Below are 13,232 nucleotides of genomic sequence, written 5' to 3'. Positions count from 1 at the left end.
TTTTCTTGTTTTGTCGCTATTTAAAAAAAAAAAAACTGTCACTCATATTACCAACTTGTACGAATCTTCAGGAACTAATATTGGTTTTCATCTATTCCTCATTGTTGTACGGGCAATACTTTTGGATATACAAGGAAATCCCCTTACAGCAAATACCAATACAACGAAATATCCGTTTCAAAGAAATAAATTTTTAGTCCCAATTTGATTTCCAGTTCCTGGTTTAAATTCCGTTACAGCTAACAAAATTTTCAGTCCCTTGAAGTTCATTGTAACGATGTTCTCTATATGGCGTTTCGAAAACGAATGATTCATTCGTAGTAACTCTACGTCAACTGACTCTCTTTCTTTCTATTGGCAGACAATCAGCTCCCGGTTCTTTCCTCACCCTCTCATCCAAACCGATGCGGTTCTCAGCCTGGACGAAGACGTGCTACTCACCACTGAAGAGGTAAGTTGTTGAAAATGGAAACACTGCTTTAAACTAGACTTGCCAGATTTCTGAAAATGTTCAACTGGGACACCGGAAGACCCCATCATCGCTAGTATTCAAAAGGTTACACAACTGTGGTTGATTTTTGGAGTTTTTTTTATAGGGCAGTTTATTCTCAATGTTATAAATAAATGGTAACTAATCATGAACCTAAAACAGGGATTTTAAAAAATGACATTAGTAGATAATATTTGAACAATTCATTTCTTAGCTGTAAATAATTACAATTTATTTTTGTTAGAAAAAACACTTTGAATGAGGAATAAAAAATTGAACACTATTTAGATATACTTTTCATTTTATAGGACATTTTTAGATACTCTTTTGGTTTTAACCTTGTTGTAAAAATAATCACAAACTAATCGGATATTGATTTTACAAGTAAATGCTACAAATGATAGAGTAATTGTCCTAAATAATCCTTCACAAATTATTTTTTGTTCTGTTTGGTCATTTGTAATCAGCTTTATCTTTTTCCGGGACGTGAAGTAAACCGGCCGGGACACCGGGATTTTGTCTGAAAGCCAGGACGTTTGGCAAGCCTACTTTAAAGCAACTAAACATTTGGTTAGATGGGGAAAATACAAAACGAAAAGTAGTAGTTAGTAAAACAATCAATTACTCTAGGGAACAGCGATTTGGATGACTTGTATCTGAGTTTTTTTTGACTAACCTTTGGCCCTGAGTTTCAAAAAATGACCTCGGTTTAGTCTATCAAGTCGAATTTTTTAGCTACAAAGGGATCAAAGCGACTAATTTTGCAAAATATGTATAGTCCAATAACCACACACATCAGACCTTGCGTCAGATCCGGTAATTCTGATTTTTTGCTGAGTTTATGGTATTGGTTCCATGAATAATCCAAGTTTGTGTGACCTTTAACGCAGAACGCAACCTCTTCTTAAATCAAAAAGGCCGTGAAATTTTAGACTTCACTATTTTTCAGATTTTAACCCTAAACGAGTAGTTTTTCAAGTAACCTAGTTACTATAAACGATTTTAAAGTGAACTAAATTTGCTGCAATATAACTCTAGAACTTTCTCTTTAGACCCAATTGTTTCCGAGATAAAGACTATTTTTTTTTTTTTTTTTTAATCTCAGTCACAAACTGGCTTAGTTATTGGACCAATATCATAAACAACTCAGTAAAAAATCAGAATTACCGGGTCTGACTCCCCCCCCCCCTTTCAGGGGACACGGTTACTAAAGTAATAAAACATTTTTGAGGAAAAAAAAAAGACTTTTTTTTTTCAAAGGTAAGCAGCAATTATTAAATTTTGCATGACACAGTATAAAAATTCCTTTTTGTGTTACTGATTTGTCGCAGATTTATTATACATTCCTATGTTGAGGTTTAAATTTTCTGCCAAGACAATTGAATGAATTAAAATGTGTCATAAATAGTATAGTAGTAAACATTTTACAAAACACACTTTATTTCACTTAAAAAGGTTTTTTTTCAGCCAATAGAATAGCAGCATGGCTTTTTCAAATACTCGCTTTTCTGTGGAAAGTGGTCACATTCTCATATTCACATTTGGGGAAAATAACAATAAAAACCTGAAATGGTTGAGGAAAACCAACTACAGTTATGAAATCAGCATACCTATTTTACTCTGGAACAGCTGAAAAAAAAAAAACAACTCACCAAAACCAGAATATGGGAAAGAAGGAAAGCAAATTTTCAAACAAGCAAATTTTCAAGCAGACATCTTTTTTTCAGCTAAAAAAACGATGCTTTGTAACGAAATTACGTAGCATTGTTACTCACAAACCCTTTTATCATTTCTAGTTCAGCTGCAGTGGCATTGTTGTGGGGCAGTTGCTTCAAGTGCGCCATATTTTTTATTAGATTACACTCGAACCTGCTGCATTTATTTATTTATTTATTTTGGCGGTATATGAAAATTTCGATCAGGTTAGGACTCAATTGACGAAATTATTTATAAAACGAGTATGGGGTTGTACGTGTTGTACGTTCAAGTGACTACAAGAGCACCCCGATTGGAAATCACTGCAAATTTTGTCCAACTTCTGGGCAAAATTATCATTACTTGGTTTATTTTGATTTAGTTTAAAAGAAGCTATTCCTAGTATAGTATTCTTAATAATATTTTTTAACTATGTTGCGAAAACAACTTTTTATAGCTACTTCTGAAATTTTAAAATATATATTTTTTAATGCATTTCCTATCCACCGCACAAAACAGGTTTGGATGTACTTTAATTTACTGCACGACCTAGTTGTACATTTAATCAAAATAAGGATCGAATATTTGACACATTTTCGTTCCGTTCTTGCTGATGCAATTTACATTCATTTAAATAAATAATTCTAAAGTTTTTTTAATTCAACAAGTGTAATCCGGATTAATCAAAGCTCCGGATAAAAGAAGTTCTGTATAAAAATTTTCTGAGCTTACGAATTTCTGTCATGTGAGCGTGTGTGACTTTCTGTTTGCAGGTGGACTTCGCTTTCCGCGTGTGGCAGAGCTTTCCGGAGCGCATCGTGGGCTACCCTGCGCGCTCCCACTTTTGGGACGACAGCCGGGGGTGCTGGGGATACACCTCCAAGTGGACGAACGACTACTCCATCGTCCTCACCGGCGCCGCTTTTTACCACAGGTAACTTTTTTTCTAGACAAATTGATGTACATGTCTTGACCAGTATGTATACCCATGCAGCATATGAACAACCTTTACTTTGCTAGAGCTCATAGAAAAATTTGGAGACTGCTGATTGGCTACCGCATCAAAACGCCATCCATCTCCTTTATAGCTTGTTTTGCAAGCTTTTATTATTATATTGTTATTAATTAATTATATAGTTATTATCTTTACTAATAAGAAAGCTGAAAGTCTGTGTCTCTGGATCTCTATATGTCTGTTACGCGCATAGGCGTGCAGACCGTTCGGCCGATTTTCATGAAATTTGGCACAGAATTAGTTCGTAGCATAGGGGTGAACACCTCGAAACAATTTTTCGGAAATTCGATTTTTTTTTCTATTCCAATTTTAAGAACATTTTTCCGTATCATAAGATGGACGAGTAAATTACCAAGTTATCATAACGTGGAACCGTAACATATGCGAGCAAATGAACATAGCAAATTGGTGATAAATTAATCATCCATTATTTGTAAATATACAGGCGAATCAAATAACCTTTTAATTTTTTACAGTGAGCAAAGCCGTGCGGATACCGCTAGTATTAAATATATTGTTTCATTTCGAAACATGATTCGCTAGACTTCATTGGAAGGGGGAGGCTTAAAAACATTTAGACATGAATTCAGAGCTTTTGAGGAACGAAATTTGTTCACATGCTTTGGATGGGGGAAAAAAAATGGCGGACGCATTTGAGTCGACGCGAACCAATCAGGACTCCCAGAGGTGTGTCAAGTTCTAGTTGAGTTGAGGTTGTTTATACGAACTGGAACTGCAGGAAGTGTCGACTGAAGGGATTTCGGTACCATAATCGAAGATTTTCTGGTGATAATGATCTTGCTTTTAACTTCAGTGCACCATGCCCTCCAACTGATGTGGAACTTACGTCGTTGCTACGGAAATTCGTCAAATTCACACTAAAAGGAAAACCAACTTTCTGATGGCCATATTTGCAAGTTTTTTTTTTTGAGCAATCACATTGCTTATTGTTTTCACTTGACCGTTTTTGATGTCCTAGGGTTTTATTTTCCCCCCACCTCCTTCTGCGGCACCACCGTCCGCCGGCCTCACGATGCTGCTCCTCTAGCGAAAACCGTCTCCAGGTTGCATCCATATACCACACATACCCACGCATACATACACATGCAACTGCACACATACACACACTCACGCCTGCACACAGACACACACGCATACATATACACACCTACACACACTCATGCATGCACATACACGCATACACACACAGACATACACACAAACCCATACACTCATGCCTGCACACAGACACAAACACGCACGCATACATACACACACACATACCCACACTCATGCCTGGACACAAACACACACGCCTACATACTCATAAACACTCGTGATTGCGAAAAAAAATAATTTGAATTCAAGATGTCAAAATTCAAATTAATTATTATTATTACTTTTTTTTTAATTGGTGGACGGGTTTATATTATGTCGGTAAGTGGTACTGAGGACTGAATTAAAGAAAAAAACAGCCTTTTGGATTTGACAAAAACCGTTCTTTAAATGCAATGTTAGTTGACGTTATTTTAAGGAACAAAATAAAGTAACGTCAACAAAAAAATGCCCCTAATAAAATTAAAAAAGAAAAAAAAAACCGCAATCATAGCTAATTTGATTCCATTTTTGTTTTGAATACGACTTTCTTCGCTTAAAAAAAATCATAACTTTTCAAAAATATTATTTTCGACGATTAATTCCAGAAATGATTTTCTTGTATACCCATTCATCTTTTTCTAAGCTTTAAACATGTTTTTTCTCGTCTCTTGATAAGGAAAAAAAAAAGAATGACATTCAATTAACCTTTCAAAATCAAATATTTTTACACAATTCTCTTTTGCGATAAAAAGTGTCACATTAAATATTCTCGGATGTATATCAAATCGAAAAGATATTGCTAATCTCTATGACAAAATCAAAATGGCTGCTAGGATTCATAAATTTTTCTTCCAAATTATCCGCCATTTACTAGAACCAAGGCGTTTTTAATATGAATCGAACGAAATGACAAATGCTCCCTGTCACCTTTCCTTCCGTCACAAATAGATTTTCATTTGCTTTTTGCTCGAAAAAGCGATGATGTTGAAAAATAAATAATTGAATGCAAATCACGATTGATAGTAAACGGATTTTCCGTGTAAGTAATGACAAACATGACTTCCCCCATCGAAACGAGCTCACAGATTTCCTTATAAGTAGGTTAATTGGTCGGTGATGCATTTTTTTGTTCCCACCTATGTTACGGAAACCTTTCATTGATAATCATTTTGACGTGAAAATATCTTTTAACACGTGATTCTTACACAGTTGAATTTTTCTGAAGCTTTGTTGTGTTGACAGACATTAGGGTTGAGATTGTTAATGGAGTGTACAATAATCATTTTCCTATCGAACAGTGTTTATATGTCACAGTGTTTTTGCTTTTTTTTTTTCTTTAGTCTTCCTACTCACGAGGTTGTTACTGGGATCAACTTTTCCAGAAAAATGCCTGTCAACTAGTTGACTGCCGTTTTTCGTTGTGTTTACGCGAGGCAGCTTAGTTGAATCAACTTTTCTTCTAATAAGCCGAAATTATTCGTGCAACTGCTCCCCATAACGCTGTTAAAACTGAACCGAGTTGACTCATTTACAGTTGCGGCCAGGGGCTTCATTTGAGCGATCAGGGAGGTCAATTGACCCCCCTCCCCTTAACACTGAAATTAGGCATTTTTCGTGCATATTGTTTTTTTCCCTATGAAATGTATTGAACACAGCCCTTCCCCCCTCTCCCTGGGAAATTTTGGAATGACGGACCTGGTTGGGGCAAACCTAACCTGGCAGTATTGTGGAGGCAGATCCTAATCACAGCATTTCGACGCTGCGAGGTTAGGTTTGCCTCTATTATAGTTTTCTCGTTTGTAGAGCGAACGCTTGGCAATGTCCCAATGAGTTGAGTCATCTAAAAATTGATTCAACTCATCGGGATGAGAATAGTAGCGGCACATGTGCTTGACTGAGTGCTTTGTGTGTCTAATGAGTTGACTGTCGTGTGAAGACTGCCATGCGATTCCTTCACTTTTCTACCTGGTTACACATCCTGATAATTTTTTTCTTTGTGTTTGTTATGCTCTAAATACTCGCTACTTAGGGGCTTTTTTTTACATTACCAATAAAATGTAGAGTAATAGTTTAAGAACAGCTTGACCACGGAGAGCTGGTGGATGAACTGGAAGCGGAAACGAACCACTTCATTTTATAACAGGTCGCGCGAGCAGTAAAAACTTGACTGCCTGCGCGTTCTCGCTGATACTACTTCTAACAAAATAAAGTGTTTTATTTTCGCTTCTAGTTCATCCGCCATCTCTCCGTGGTCAAGCTATAGCAGCTTCTATTTGTTCATTTATCTTTTTCGGGTTATTCTTGTCCACAAAGTAAATTAATGTTGAACTGTCGTAGTTTATGCTTCAATACCTGTATGTGTTTTATTCAGAAAGTTCTCAAAATGTCAGATACTTCGTATAAATAGTATTATCGACCTTTTGTTGCATTCATTCTTTAAATTGAGTTCCAAACAGCGTTCTTTTTAACCCCTCAGCAGTATTTATTGCCTAATGTTCTCAGAAACTAGGTTGAAAAAGTGCACTCCCACGAGATGAATTAGTTAATGCCGATCGTAGGGACAAAAAAAAGGGAAAACTAGTAGCCTAGGGATAATTGCAATTAAGCCTTATTGATGTAGGAAGATAATCTCTCGATTCATCATTTTTCGCAGAGATATTTGGAAGAAACTACGGATACGAGAAAATGACGCGTGACTGATCAATAAAGTAGTATATGGTGTTAAAAAACTTTTTTTACTTGAACATGCTTATGCATTAGTATATTAAACGCGAGATGACAATATTTCTCCTTTTGTGGTCCGTGTCGATATGCATTTGGCAACAAACGTCGCATTGTCGATACTCACTTCTCGTTATTTTAGATTTTGAATGATCTCCACAGCTAAAAGCGACAGCTAATGGAGAAAGCATGGGTTGCTTCGCAGCCGCCAACTTGTTTGATTGTCACGACATGATTTTCCGTTGTTCTGCCGAGTTTCAATGGGGTTAGAATTTAAAATCTATACTATTAAGATCTGACAGTGGTATAGTTGATTGGCAGTCTGGTGGATGACGTCATCACTGTGAGGCAGAGCAAGTGACTAATGGAGTACTATTTATCGTTTTTGGAAGATCTAATCACGTGACAATGAAGAAAGTGACTCTTCTCGCACCAAGCAGTTTCTAAATCACTTTAGAAATAGCGCTGATCCCAAAGTGGGTTGCCTGACAATTTCTGAAGTAATCATTTTTGTTCCTGGAGTTGTTAATTTTTTGGAAGTTGATGCGAGAAAGTGTTATTTTAGCCAAAAAGGCTAGAATCTGTTTCACAAAAAGTGATAGTGGAGGTAAACAAAGCAACGTATTACTACTTCGCAATGCGTTTGCTAAACGCTGGGAAAACTGGAAACTAAGCCACTTTCAATAAGCTTTTGGTGACATGAAATTTTTTTGCCATTGGCTATTTCTTTCTAAAATCATGTTAAAAATCAATGAAAAGAAAAGAGATCGTATCCTCTGAAATAAGAAAGTGAATTTTCTTCTGTATATTTCATGTGTGTAAAATTTTTAATTTTTTTTGACTGATCTCAATCAGATGTTGAAAAGACAAAAAAAAAAAAAAAAAAAAACTCGCACCACTTAACCTGGGTACGTAAAATACGAACCGAATCTCCCATTCGGCGGAGAAACCATAAATGTAGCAAAGATTAACGATAAAACATCAACCCTTCGCGTGTACTTCCACTTCACGTGAAGTAGGACATAATCGAAGTTAAATTATTTGCAAAGTGTCTTATTAGGTGATCCCCATCTCTTTTTCTGCACTTTTATCGCCTGTATGTCAAATGAATAATCACTATCATGACATTAGAACTCAATCAAGAAACGACCCTGCGTTCGTTAAGAATCGACGTCACCTGAAACGCGGGAGAACTCGAGTTGGCACTTTGGTGTTAAGGTCACCATGACACTACACGGGAATTTTTTTACATATCTTCAATAGCAGTTGAAGCCTACCCATACCACAGCAGTAACTTTTCTTACTCAGACCCTTTTGGAGAAAGCGGACTGGTTTTCCTTTTTCTCTGAATCTTCATGTGTTCCAAATAATGTCGTGCTTTAACTGTAGAATGTTAGCTAGAAATATTGAGAAGAGATAAAATGAAGAGAGTGAAGTCTTTCATTCGTGAAGCGAAGACCCCAAGTCACGTGTTATATTTTTAAGTAAAGCATTGGAAGAAATCAGGTTTCTTTCGCTTGTTTTACGTAAAGCGTGCCAACCATTCGTCGATCTTAGTCACGTGTCTTGGAGTCTTTGGATCAACTTTTGCTAAGCCAATGATTGGACTTGCTGCCTCAATTTACTAATTCCTGCTCTGAGGATCGTAGAGGTGAATAGCTGCGACAAAGTATCATCTGATCTTGTAGTTAGTGGTTAAAGTTGATCAGTTTCATTCAGACGATTTAGGCTCGATTCCTGAAATGAGGAGGTCCTACCACTGAGGCAGTTTGAAGGCATCCGGCTGAAAAGTAGAGGGTGAGTTGTTGGGACACTATCCCATGTGGTCTAGCGATTCGGACCGATGTCTTTCACTCAGATCTGGGATCGATCTTTGGAATGGGAAGGATCTACCGCTTGAAAAGTTGTAGCGACGCGTTATCCATCCCTCATTTTGCAAATCGCGGTAAGAAAAATCTCCTTCAGGGAAAATAGTGGAATATTGCAGGTAAAATTTTCTACCTGTTCCTTACTATGCGGAGTGCGGTTTAGTCAAAAGGTAGTATCATTTCTTCATTGGTAACTGAAGGTTGAAATGTAAACGATTATTTTCGGAATTCTCTACTAATTGGTCATTGCATTAAGTCGGTTCCTTGCATTTATTTTCTAAACGCACCCGAAGTTAACTGATTGATTTCCTGGTTTTGAATTTCAGTGCGCTCGTGGGTTTTCGGGGGGAGGGGGGGGGCAATCATTTTAAAAGTCCTCCTAAAGATGCTGTTCCCTAAATTGCTCTACAGTGAAAAACATTGCATATGGTCTGGTTAGATCACTAAAGTAAAACAAATAATCAAAATTTAGTTGCATTGCCAGTTGGAAGGGGAAAAGGTCGTGATTTCACAAGAGTAGTGTACAAATGTAGCGGTGAAATGTGTAGACGAATTGTTATAGCAAAACTATTGAAAATCTCTAACTTTACGATTTCTATCAAGGTCGGGGCTTTTTTCGAAACTCTAACTATGGGATATTTCACAGTTCAGAGGCTCCAAATGAAAATACGAAATGGTGGAGCACAAAATATATGGTAACGATGTATCGAGGTTTCATTGTAATAGTACATATACAGGTAGGTATATATATATATATATATATATATATATATATATATATATATATATATATATATATATATATATATATATATATATATATATATATATATATATAAAGAAATTAGCGGAATTTTTGCAGCAACAAAATTTTTCTTAACGTTCTCCAACTTCACGATAGCTTTTATTCAGTTTGTGTTGAAGACGCTGAATCTAGGTTTCATCTTAGTAGCTTGAAGAAATAGCCAAAATGGCAGTCTAGACCAGGGGTGGAGAAGAGACACCTGTTGGCCCTGGCCTTAAATTTTTTAAATGAGGAGTGAAATATATGTAGAGACGTAGTGGTAAGCAATATGGAGGGGGTCCTGTAAAAGTCATTTGTGACGAGCCCCAAACTTTCTGTGCACACCCCTGGTCTAGACCTATATCTATGTTCTCTAAATCTCTCGATTTCTATCTGATCTTTTATCTGATTCTTACTAACGACTGTCCGAAATTTCGTATTACTGAAGTAAAGATTAACCGTAATTCCCTTGATTTTAACACCAAAAAGACTAGCAAATACTTAACCCTTTTTCCTCCATCGTATTTATAGCCTAATAAGCTCAGAAACGAAAAGGGGAAAAAAAGCGCACTCCCTCGAGATGAATTAGTTAATGCCGATCGTAGGGACAAAAAAAAGGGGGAAAGTAGCAATCTAGGGATAATAGCAATCAAGCCGTATTGCTCCAGCGGAAAGTAGAGGGCGTTGTAGCAATATCCATAATTTCCATGATTTGTGGTTGGGAGCTTTTGATGGAGGCATAAATATAACCTTGCCTTAAATCTATGGAGACTTTTTCCTCGGTACTTTTACCGTAATGTTTTCTGGGAAATTATTTGTTTTTTAATTTTCTTTTGCATTGGAAGAAGTAAAATATTCTCGTGTTATTGCACGATATCTAGAATTTCTTTTTCGAGCTGTAATGGTTTTCCTGCACGTGCGGGCGGCTTTCCGTAAGAAAACGGGAATAATTTACGAATGTATCTTAATTATTGTAGAAACACATTTGCAAGTGGCTCTAGTTCTCGAGATAATTAGATGCACATAACTATTTTTTGTGATTGAATGGTTTGTAGTTGGGACGTTTAGATTGAAATTTTTTATGTATTGGATTGAAGAAATTATGATTACTTATGAAAAGTAAAAGAAGAATTCGGAACTGAATTAATAAAAGTAATCTGCCTATCATTCAAAAATTGTCTTCAAAAGTGGTTTTGATTTTTCTTACAGAATGAATTTCCACTTATTTTTATTTATTTATTTATTTATTTTACTTTGACTGCAATAACTTGCTTTTGCACGAAGTAACTAACGAATAAGCGCGTACGGAACAAAATGGGTAAATTTAAAAACTCTATTTTTTAACCAAGATAAAGAGAAATCAAAAAATTTCCTGCTTTTATTGCTATTAAGAAAACCAATACTCCTTTTTTTCTTCTTTCATTAATGGTTCGACTTCTGATTAAAATCAAAGGTAGCAGTGCTTCCTCACCCCCTTTTTCTTTTATGATTGTTTTATATGTCTTTTGCTAACAAACTTAATTTATGAAAAAAAAAAAAATACTGTCTGACCATTGATTGTATGGAAAGCGAAAATAGACACGTCTATTACCTTTCAGGGATGGTAGTTTATCTGCTATAGACGTGCGATTTTGCCTCTTAATTATTTTGCCTCTTAATCAGTTTTTTAAAAATGACAATTTATTTACTGCAATCATTTTTAAATCAAAACTATATTTAATCTATATTCTCACTCAAAAATAAATTGATTTATTTTGTTTGCAACATAATTTGGAGCTTACGATTATGCTTTTACATTTCCGAACGAAATGTAAACATTTTATCTTCTTTTTGTTGTTTCCATGGTAACTCATTTTGTTTCCACTCATTTTCACTTCAATTAAGACAATAAATGAATATGCCCCTAGTGAAATTATGAAACGCGTGCATCAAAATCCCATTGTTATTTTTCCTTCTCCCCTGCTAGATTTATTCACATGGAATCGTCTTAACTTGGCCGATTGCCAAATTACATACAATTCGTGGTCAAACAGTACGTGCTTCTTGAGAGTGTATTCTGGCTGTGAATGTAAAGCGCAATATCTGCCGAAAACGAGTTTTTGAGACATTTGAAGGAACTTGTTTTAGATTCTATTCTAACAACAGCAAAATGTTAGAATTTGGAGTTTTTTCTTTTCTTTTTTCCGTGCTTTATTTTCCGCAAAAACCAAAAAAGGAAGTTTTTCAACAGATGACAAAAATTCAAAGAAAGAAAGAGAAAAATGAGAAACTTGCAGATACTGCGCTTTACCTTCCCGCGCAGTATTTTCTCAAATTAAGCTGTTTCAAAATTGCGTTTGACACTGTAGTTTTTTTCCCCCAATCTTTCACAAAGCTATTTATAATGTTAACAACTTTGAATGCTTCTGTTGTTGTATACAACACAAATCTGCTTTTAATCAGAGCTGTGGAAAAAACCTATTTTTCTGCAAAAAATAAAAAATAGCATTTAGTTAATTTTAAACTACATCCGAATCACATTTTTTGAGAACTTCTATGTCAATCACACTAATCTGGCAATCCAATTGCGTAGCATTTTTAAAACTCATAAAATCGATATAAATACAGTTGGTTCTGTGTTTAACGATTTCAAGGGACCACAAAAAATTGTCCTTAAGTAGAATGCTTCTAAAACTACAGAAGAGCATCTGGGACTGTGAAAAGTCGTTAAATAGAGCTTTGTTAAAAGGGAATCAATTGTGTAGATTACATGAGTTTTAATTACTATGTATGAGTTTATATCTTTACTAATAATACAGCGGAAAGTCTCTCTGTCAGGATGTCTATGACGCGCATAGCGCCTAGACCCTTCGGCCGATTTTCATGAAATTTGGCACAAAGTTAGTTTGTAGCATGGGGGTGTGCACCTCGGAGCGATTTTTCGAAAATTCGATTTTGTTCTTCTATTTCTATTTTAAGAACATTTTCCGGAGCAAAATTATCATAAGATGGACGAGTAAATTACGAAATTATCATGACGTGGAATGGGAGAGCGAATGAACATAGCCAATTGGCGAGAAATTCGTCATCCATTATTTGTAAATATACAGGCGAATCGAATGAGCTTTTAATTTTCAACTACGTGCAAAGCCGTGCGGGTACCACTAGTATACAATATAGCACGTCGCTATTGTTAGTCAACAGCGTTAATGCACTAATGTTTATTACTAGCTAGATTAACACCAGAAAAAGAATCAACACCAAGTATCAACTAATTCAACAAAAGCAATGCGATGTAGTTCACAGTATATTTGAGTCTCAGAAACTCAAAACCATTGGAACGTCAGATTAATATAACTTTGACATATTCAAAATTTTGAAAGACGCTTGATTAGGCTTGCCAGATTTCTGAAATGTTCAGCCGGGATGCCCCTCATCCCCCCGTGGCGATTCAAAAGGGAACCAGGGGTGATAGTGGAAATGGGTAAAATTTTCTGAAGACAGTGAAATTTTCAGAATCTTTGAGGAAGCTTGACCTCCCCCCCCCCCCTATCTCATAAAAACCTTTTGAAATATACTAAC

The 13,232-nt window shown here is 35.9% G+C and overlaps 1 protein-coding gene across 1 annotated transcript in view; it reads left to right on the top strand.

Annotated features, from left to right (window-relative positions):
• LOC129230506 (exostosin-1-like) overlaps window positions 1–13,232 on the top strand; it is a 488,007-nt gene that overhangs the window by 461,011 nt on the left and 13,764 nt on the right. The window contains exons 6-7 of the mRNA XM_054864907.1: window positions 362–451; window positions 2,959–3,119. Of these exons, the coding sequence (XP_054720882.1) occupies window positions 362–451; window positions 2,959–3,119 (251 nt within the window). The remainder of the gene's footprint in view (window positions 1–361; window positions 452–2,958; window positions 3,120–13,232) is intronic.

This window comes from Uloborus diversus, chromosome 9 (genome assembly GCF_026930045.1).
Source record: "Uloborus diversus isolate 005 chromosome 9, Udiv.v.3.1, whole genome shotgun sequence".
Classification (NCBI taxonomy): Eukaryota; Metazoa; Arthropoda; class Arachnida; order Araneae; family Uloboridae; genus Uloborus; species Uloborus diversus.
The sequence above is the reverse complement of the archived record's forward strand: the minus strand, read 5'-3'. Positions and strand labels throughout refer to the sequence as shown.